Genomic DNA, 9,615 nt, shown 5'->3' with positions numbered 1-9,615 from the left:
TCAATTCTTCTTTTTTTTTTTTGGAGAGGTTTTTGCTATAGGGTGCGTGCCCTCGCCAGACAGAGACAGAGAGACAGAAAGCGAGAAATCACCCCCTAGGGGGGATGGCCACGCCGCAATCCCTTCTCCTCCATTCTCCTCTCAGGATCCTGGGCATGCATGCACACATGCCCAGCATGAGTTTTAAGCCACCGGGTCCGGGATGCGAACTGCGGTCGACTACATGGGAGTTCGGCGACATAGCCATTACGTTAACTGCTGGTCCCTTAATCTCAATTCTTGAAAAGGAAATCTTTAGGGACAAGCATGTCACTTTCCTCTCTCTCCATTTGAGTTCTGGCCAGTCTCCTCCTTCCTCTCTTCCATCCTTTAATCTCCAGCTCAGCCCCACTCCGTTCTGGCTTCCACTGTCTGTCTTTTCTGTTAGCAGGGACCGCCGTGCCCACTCCCACCCACAGTCCCTCACCCCCAGCTCACAGACCTCTCTCTCGGGGCCTTCCGTTCCTCCTGCTGGCTCGTTAGCTGGCCCTGCTCTGATCGGCAGCTCAGCCCCTTCAGCTCCTTTCCGTCCTGCCCTCACTCAGGTTCACTCTGCCCCTTTCCTGGGGCTCAGATCTGTTCTCCAGAGGAGCAGTTCGCAGCTGGCACACCACAGCCATTTGGGAGGTTTGTCGCAAGTCATTTGTTACCAGCGTTAGTAAAACTGCCCAAGTTTTGGAAGCAGTCTTTTTTCTTTTTTTATAAATTTGAGACAATTTGAGGTCATCTCTCTAGTAACATCACGTCCTCTTGCTTGCAATCTGATGCGTTTCCTTGACGGGGAGAGAGAGAGTGGTGTGTCAGCTGGTGTGCCAGGACTCGTCCATGACATGCAGCCTACCTGTCTGTGCTGCAGCCTGTCATCTGCCCGTGGGAGTGTGCGAAGCACCATCATATAATGTCACGAGTGTGGTGGCAGAGAAAAGGGTGAGAGCTGGTGTTCAGGAGAGCTGGCATCCAGACCTGGAAGGATCCAGATGGTTCACACCAGCCCTGAGTCATTTCCTTGTTCAGAGATGAGGTTCAGTCACCGTGGGATGAGGTAAAGAGCTGGGGAAGAAGCTGCTTTCTACAGACCACGTTTGAGTTCCCCATACCCCCACCCCTGCCACTTCCACCCCCAAAATGCCATTGAGATGAATCACAAGGAGCACCTGCATCTCTGTGGCGAATCAGATGTGATCCCTGCTTCTTCCCTACAGCAGAGAAGTTAGGCACCTAAGCAGTGATGGTGTAAGGCAGGGTAGGTCAGGGCCGTACAAAAGCGATAATGGAGTTTTGAGTACTTGGTCCGTGTCGGGCTCTAAGCGTTTTACCTTTGTGAACCACTTACTGTTCATACCAGCTGTCTGAAGTAGGTTCAGAGATGAGCATCACCACTTTACAGATGAGGACACCAGAGCCCAGAGAGCTCAGCTCCCACTCTTGAATGACTCATCATTGGCTCAGAGTACAAATCAAAATGATGAAGATGTTCTGTAAGGCCATTATTGCAACAGCCTCCATCAACCCTCTATCCTACTATTGCCTTGATTTCTGCCATAGTTCTTCAACCAACTGATCACATGTAAAATTGACTCCTTTCTGTTAGTTTTCCCTTCTCGGCCTGAGAAGTTTTTCTCTTAGACACACACTGGGATATTTCCACCACCATCAAGCCCTTGCTGAATTCTCACTTTTTGAAAAGGTCTGACATGGCCTTTTATTTAATACTACAAGCTGCCTCCCATCCCTTGCACCCTCAGCATGTTAGTGTTTTCTTTGTTTTCCTCTACATTTTATTTGTCTCTATGGCACCTGTCCCTGTTAATGTGACACAGGTTTTTTTAAATATATTTATTATGTTTATTGTTTCTTATTGGTCTTTCCTCATAAACACGCACATGGCTCCAGAGTCTGCGTGCCTGGCTTGCTCTTGCAGCCAGACCCCATTTCTCACGTGGAGATAGACAGGACGAAAGAGAGAGGAACTAGTACCTTTCCAGGGCCTGCTGTGTGCCATTTGACTTGCCCATTCACTTAGGTAATTCTACTGGATCCTGACAGCACCTTTGTGAGTAGGTAGTATTAGCCTCATTGTATCATGAGGAGAACTCAGGCTCAGAGAAGAGCAACGATGTCCCGCAGGTCATACGGTGGCAGAGGCAGGATTTAGATCCAGGTTTGTGAGAAGCTGGAGCCCTGTTCTTCCCTTGGTCTCAGAGTCCAGGCCACCTTGAGCATGGCGAGGCTATGGGGTGCCTGCGCGGTGTCATAGGCACTTAGAGCAGCCTTACTCCAGGCCTGCTGGCCCAGCAAGTGCTGTAGAGTGGCGGTTAGGAGCGCTGCGGCTGGGGGCCAGCAGGTGGCATGGTGGTTGAGGCCTGGACTTCCGATATGGCCGACTACAGCTCGAGTCCTGAACCTGGCAGCTTGCTTTCTCACTTTCCTTCTCTCTCTCTCTTTCTCTCCCTCTCTGTCTCTCTCTGGTGAACTCATGTGAAAAAGTAATAATGATAATAAATAAAGTAATTCTCTTTTTTTAAATTATTATTTTATTTAACTTTATTTATTTTAATTTGACTGGGGTGGAGAGAGAGACAGAGAGAGAGAGAGAGAGAGAGAGAGAGAGAGAGAGAGAGAGAGAGAGAGAGAGAAAGTGAGAAAGCAAGCTGCCAGGTCCAGGACTCGAACCACGGTAAGCCACGTGGGAGTCCAGTGCCCTTATCTACCATACCACCTGCTGGCCCCATAAAGTAATTCTTTAAAAAACATAAAAGAGTGCTGGGGCTGGAGGTTGAATGTCCTGCCACTCCTTGGTTATGTGACCTCTGTATGGGGCAGCCCACTAGTTGTGAACACTTCAGTTTTTCATCTACAAAACGAAGACAGTAAGAGCACTGACCCTGTGGCCGTGGCAAGGAGAAATGTGACAATTTAGCATAATGACTGGCTCCTAGTAAGTGCCTAGTGAATCGTAGCTATTTATGACTGTCACTCCCAAGCCTGTCTAGAGAATAAAAGTAGTCCTTCACATCTGAGGGTGCCCTGGGAGGGCTCAGGTCAAGGCCCTGGCAGCTGCTGCTGCGGTGACTCGTGTGGCCTCCCTTCTCCTGGTTCTTTTTTTTTTTTTCTTTTTTAATTTAAATGTGTTTACTTACATTCATTCACTATACATCATTACAGCATACAAAATGAGATTTTCCATCCAGAATCTCCTGGTTCTTTGTACCATTCTCCCTCCCACCCTGGAGGGGCCCGTCTGCTCTGCCCTCCTCCCTTCCAGCGACTGCACCCCAAGGGAGACACGAGCTTCGGAGTAGCAGGCCTAGGTTCATGTAGCTCTGCCACTCTCTCGCAAGTGAGTTGGGGCAGATGGATTAACCTCCCAAGCCTTAGGTTTTCCTTTTCTGCAAAATAGAATGCTTACTGTACTTGGGGCTAGAGTGAAGATGGCATGAGGTGACTTGTGTGAAGGAGGGGCAGGCAAGGAGAGCAAGTGCCTTGCAGCAGACGTGACGTGTTGACTTTGAGGGAGGGGAGCCTCAGTCATGTGATGCTGAACTGCCCCTGTGCGCTGCAGGTACATTGAGAAGTCCGCAGAGGAGCTGGATGAGGAAGTGGAGTATGACATGGATGAAGAGGACTACATCTGGCTGGATATTATGAACGAACGGCGGAAGACAGAGGGTGTGAGTCCCATCCCACAGGAGATCTTTGAGTACCTAATGGACCGGCTGGAGAAGGAGTCCTACTTCGAGAGTCACAACAAAGGCGACCCCAATGCTCTAGTGGACGAGGATGCTGTGTGCTGTATCTGCAACGACGGAGAGTGCCAGAACAGCAACGTCATCCTCTTCTGTGACATGTGCAACCTGGCCGTGCACCAAGAGTGCTACGGTGTCCCTTATATCCCCGAGGGCCAGTGGCTATGTCGCCGTTGCCTACAGTCACCCTCCCGCGCTGTGGACTGTGCCCTGTGCCCTAACAAGGGTGGTGCCTTCAAGCAGACAGATGACGGGCGCTGGGCCCACGTGGTGTGTGCCCTGTGGATCCCCGAGGTCTGCTTTGCCAACACGGTCTTCCTAGAGCCTATCGACAGCATCGAGCACATCCCGCCAGCTCGCTGGAAGCTCACCTGCTACATTTGCAAACAGCGGGGCTCAGGAGCCTGCATCCAGTGCCACAAGGCCAACTGCTACACGGCCTTCCACGTGACATGCGCCCAGCAGGCCGGCCTTTACATGAAGATGGAGCCTGTGCGGGAGACAGGGGCCAATGGCACCTCCTTCAGCGTCCGCAAGACAGCCTACTGTGACATCCACACACCCCCAGGCTCGGCGCGCCGCCTGCCTGCACTGTCCCACAGCGAGGGTGAGGAGGATGAGGAAGAAGAAGAGGACGAGGGTAAGGGCTGGAGCTCAGAGAAGGTCAAGAAAGCCAAGGCCAAGTCTCGGATCAAGATGAAGAAGGCACGGAAGATCTTGGCGGAGAAGCGGGCAGCAGCACCTGTGGTGTCAGTGCCCTGCATCCCACCACACAGGTATGTAAAAAGCAGGCGGCCAGGCAGGTAAGGGAAGAAGGCCTTCCTGGAGAGGAGCTGACAGCCCTGAGTGGAGTGGTAGGGATGGGTGTCTTCTTCCTGTCAGGTGCTACGCAGAAGTAAAAAAGGAAAAATAAGAACAAAAACACTGACCACATTCCAAAAGATGTTATCTTTAGCAGGTAAATGGACTTTCACATTAGGAGTCCGAAATACCAGCATTGATCAGGCAGAACTCACGGGTGTTTTAAACTACGCTTCTCTTTTTATTTATTTTTTCTTTTTTTTTGGAGAGGTTTTTGCTATAGGGTGCGTGCACTCGCCAGACAGACAGAGAGAGACAGAGAGATAGAAAGCGAGAAATCACCCCCCAGGGGGGATGGCCACACCACAATCCCTTCTCCTCCATTCTCCTCTTGGGATCTTGGGCACACACGCGCCTGGTGTGAGTTTAAGCCACGAGGTCCAGGACTCGAACTGCAGTCAACTACGTGGGAGTTCAGCGACACAGCCATTACGCTAACTGCTGGTCCCGAACTACCCTTCATTTTGATGGTACGGTTAAGTTAGGATGAGGATAGAGGAACCACTAGCCACAATAGAAAAAAAGGTCTGAGTCTAAAGAGAGAAATGGAATGAATAAGGGGAGGAGGGAAGGCTCAAGAAATTGTGACGTGCTGCTCACTTGGTCTACGATCATCAGTGCACTAGGGCCAGCAGATGGCATGGTGGGTAAGTGCTGTATCTCACATGGCCAACTCTGCGGTTCGAATCCAAAAACCAGCAGGTGTGTGTGCATACATGCCCAAAATCCCAGGAGGAGAATGGAGAAGAAGGAATTGTGGTGTGGCCATGCCCCTGAGGGGCGATTTCCCCCAAACCCTGTCTCTGGCAAGCATATACACCCAATGGCAAAAACTCTTGTGCTATTTGGTTGTTTTGTTTGTTTTTTAGTTTGCTGTAGGGCACTTGTACTCAGCAGAGCAAGACTAGAGAGGCACAGAGGGAAGGAAAGTGAGAAGTAGCCCTCTGGGGGGATAGCCTCACTGCAGTCCCTTCTCCTTTCAGGTTTTTATTTGTACAGTATGCTTGTGCTCGCCAGAAAGACAGAAAGCGAGAAATCGCCCTCCCGGGGGATGGCCATGCTAGAATCCCCTCTCTCGGGATCTTGGGCACGTATGCACACGTTCCCGGTGTGAGTTTAAGCCACCGGATCCAGGATTTGAACCGCAGTCGGCTATATGGGAGTCCAGTGACATAGCCATTACACCATCTGCTGTTCCCTAATTTTCTTTATTATAGTTATTATTTTTTAAAAAACTTACTATGGCGCACATCCACTCATCAGAGAGAGACACAGAAGGAAAGTGAGAAAGCAAACTGCCAGGTACAGGACTTGAACCATGGTGAACCATGGTTGGCCATGTGGGAATCCAGCATATCAGCCACCATGCCACCTGCTGCCCCTACCCCCCATTGTGTTTACAAGATGTCAGGTCCAGGATTCAAACCACGAAGTTCTGTCAGGTCCAGGATTCAAACCACAAGTTGACCATGTGGGATCCAGCCATGTTAACCTCCATAACATCTGCTAGCCCCAGTTGATTTTTTTTTTTTTTAATGATAAAAAGTACATGCCCATGCATGCTTGTTTACACTTGCAAGAGATATACAGATGGAAGCACCCTCGAAGGGTGTCATGCTGAGATCCCCCACCCCCACTCCTCCATCTCCTTAAGGTCCTGGGTGCCCACATGCAGATAGATGCCTGGCATATTTTTCAGACTGACGCGGGATATGAACTACAGTCACCCTGTGGCTTCCAACACTGCAAGGCAGTAGCGTTCCCATTGTGCCATAATTGCTGGGCTTATTTAGTTGACTTACAGTAGGTTTCTGCTACATAGTTATACTTCTATCTTACAGCCTTCAAGTCTCAGTCTGACTGGGGTCAAGCGCTACTCTGGCTGCAGTAACTGGAGCATCTTAGGGGCATGGGTCAGGGTGAGGGATCTGACTTAGTATTGGGAGCTTGCTTTCCTATTTCCTGTGGTACCATTAATGGGATCATTCGCTCTTTGCTTTCAGCCCTGATCCAGACCTTTTGACAAGAGGCGTACTCCCCATTCATCCCCATTCAGGAACCATCACTGGCCCGAGAACCCTATTCTGTTTAAGAAAAATCAGGGCCCACAGGTTTTTCTTTGTCCCCTGCCTCCAGGCTCAGTAAAATCACCAACCGCCTGACCATCCAGAGGAAGAGTCAGTTCATGCAGAGGCTGCACAGCTACTGGACACTGAAACGCCAGTCACGGAACGGAGTCCCGCTGCTACGTCGCCTGCAGACACACCTGCAGTCGCAGAGGAACTGTGACCAAGTTGGGGTACTATGTCCAATTCCCTGTGGGCTCTGGGAGATGAAGACCAAGATTTGTAACTATAACTTCCAGTGTCAGGAGTGTAGGCTGTTTCCTGCTCTAAGCCCTCAAACCACGCTCAGCACAAGATCTTTATAGATTATCTGTTTGATGGGGGTGTTCGCTCATTCATCCAGTAAGCACATACTAAACATTTACTCTGTGCCAGGCCCGAGGACGCACACATTAATAAATAACTAGGCTTCCTCCTTTGGCTTGACCTGCCCTCCACCCAAGTGCCCTGGATTCTCTTCTGCCCTCTGGCCTTTCCTCTGGCCTCCTCATCTCCTAAACCCCCTTTTTCCTCTACAGAGAGATTCTGAGGATAAGAACTGGGCTCTCAAAGAACAGCTGAAGTCCTGGCAGCGGCTCCGGCATGACCTAGAGCGAGCTCGGCTGCTGGTGGAACTGATCCGCAAGCGGGAAAAACTCAAACGGGAGACGGTGAGTGCTCCTGGGCCAGCCCTATTTGACAGAGGAGAAAACAAACCCAAGAGACCAGGAAAAACATGTGTATCCTGGCCAGGAAGCAGCAGGGCCTATGCTAGAGGTAGGTCTCCTACACACAGTGTGCTCAGGCCTCCTGGAAGGCAGCATCTCCCAGGGGAATAGGAATGGAATCCCAGGTCATGTGACACAGGGAGCTGGTGCTGGAAGTTGAAGGGAGGCGAAGGCCAGGGTAGTTGGAGAAAGCGGCCCTGGGCAGGCCACATAGAAGGTATCCGACCCGAGTCAGTACACCCAGAGGTGGGGTGGGAAGGAAGGAAGTTCCTCAGGCCTCTGTGCCAAAAGGCGGGCGGGGCCTGGCTGATTGGGCCTTTCTGTGTCAGATCAAGGTCCAGCAGATTGCCATGGAGATGCAGCTGACCCCTTTCCTCATCCTCCTTCGCAAAACCTTGGAGCAGCTCCAAGAGAAGGACACAGGCAACATCTTCAGCGAGCCGGTCCCTCTGTCTGAGGTAACCGAATTGGACGAAGTAAGAATCCTTTCCCCTCACTCCACCTTCTGTCTGTTCTCTCCCAGTTGGACCCCTGCTGCAGGTCTGGGCCAGGGACTAGGTGGGGACCTTGAAGAGAGGGGCCAGTGGCTCCGGGGCTCGATAAACCGGAGCTACGTGTATCACTGGACTCTGTCTTGCCCCTGCCACACCCCAAGGGCCCAGAATGGGGAGCAGTCTCCTTCCTGAGAGGCAGGGACTGAGTCTACCAAATGAACCCCAGGGCAGGGAGATACTTTTGGGGTGCTGAACCCTAGAATGGAGCCTTTAGAAGGCTCAGCACCTAAAGCACCAGCTCTGAAGCCCTAGGACCTGACTGGCAGACTTCTCTCTAAAAGGTATAAAATGAGAGGCAGTGTCCTTGTAAGGCTTAAAGATAGGTAAAAAGAGCTATAGGGATGCAAGTTGGTGTGATTGGCAGAGGTTTCCCAGCCATTTCCTTTTCTTTTTTTTTGGAGAGGTTTTTGCTATAGGGCGTGTGCACTCACCAGAAAGACAGAGACAGAAAGCGAGAAATCACCCCCCAGGGGGGATGGCCACACCACAATCCCTTCTCCATTCTCCTCTTGGGATCTTGGGCATGCACACACACACGCCCAGCGTGAGTTTAAGCCATCAGGTCCGGGACTCGAACCGCAGTCGGCTACATGGGAGTCCAGCGACATGCCATTATGTCCACTGCTGGTCCCCCCAGCCATTTTCTTACTGGTGCTTCGCTGGCTTGAGAAGGTAGAGATGGCCATGTTTTCATCACCATTTTCCAGGAAAGGGAAAGAAGGCCCAGAGAGGTCGAGAGACTTGCCAAGGTCACACAGCTTGTGACTGGTAAAGTCAGGACTAGCATCCGGCTTTTCCTTTCCCCTGTGCTATATACCTGCCTCTTAACTGTGGTGGGAGGACGTTATTAGATGCATTTCAGGGGGGTTGTTAGGAACAGGGTTCCAGGAAATGAGGAGCATGTCTCCACGTAGACACACCTGCCCTGCTCTCACAGGTACCTGACTACCTAGACCACATCAAAAAACCCATGGACTTTTTGACCATGAAGCAGAACTTGGAAGCTTACCGCTACCTGAACTTTGATGATTTTGAGGAGGATTTCAACCTCATCGTCAGCAACTGCCTCAAATATAACGCCAAGGACACCATCTTCTACAGGGCAGCAGTGCGGCTTCGTGAGCAGGGTGGTGCTGTGCTCCGCCAGGCCCGGCGCCAGGCAGAAAAAATGGGCATTGACTTTGAGACGGGCATGCATATCCCCCACAGCCTGGCTGGAGACGAGGCCCCACACCACACTGAAGATGGTGGGTGATAAGTCACACACACACATAGAGGCCAATGCCAGGGATGGACAGCTTCCCAAAAGTCCCCTCCTGGGAGCAGGCAGTGTAGGCAGAAAGCAGCTAGGCTGAGCGGTGGCGAGCTATCCCCAGGAATGCTCCCCAAGAAGCCAGACTGGGTGAATGGATAGCAGTGCCTGCCATTCCACATCCTGGTGCTGCTATTTTACAGCTGTTCCCGGTGAGAAGCCAAGGGGGGAAGAGTGGGTTCCTTGCTGCCTGCCCAGGTTCAAGGGGTCCAGAGTCTGTCCTGAGTCTGACCTTTTCCCGTAATCCTACTCCTAACAGCGGAGGAAGAG

At 51.3% G+C, this 9,615-nt stretch overlaps 1 protein-coding gene across 1 annotated transcript in view; it reads left to right on the top strand.

Moving 5' to 3' along the window:
• BRPF1 (bromodomain and PHD finger containing 1) overlaps window positions 1-9,615 on the top strand; it is a gene marked incomplete in the record, with an annotated part of 19,875 nt that overhangs the window by 5,545 nt on the left and 4,715 nt on the right. Inside the window, 5 exon segments of the mRNA XM_027773245.1 lie at window positions 3,602-4,561; window positions 6,783-6,945; window positions 7,291-7,422; window positions 7,809-7,937; window positions 8,971-9,280. Coding sequence (XP_027629046.1) covers window positions 3,602-4,561; window positions 6,783-6,945; window positions 7,291-7,422; window positions 7,809-7,937; window positions 8,971-9,280 — 1,694 coding nt within the window.

Source organism: Tupaia chinensis, unplaced genomic scaffold (genome assembly GCF_000334495.1).
Source record: "Tupaia chinensis unplaced genomic scaffold, TupChi_1.0 Scaffold000333_1, whole genome shotgun sequence".
NCBI classification, from domain to species: domain Eukaryota; kingdom Metazoa; phylum Chordata; class Mammalia; order Scandentia; family Tupaiidae; genus Tupaia; species Tupaia belangeri.
The sequence above is the reverse complement of the archived record's forward strand: the minus strand, read 5'-3'. Positions and strand labels throughout refer to the sequence as shown.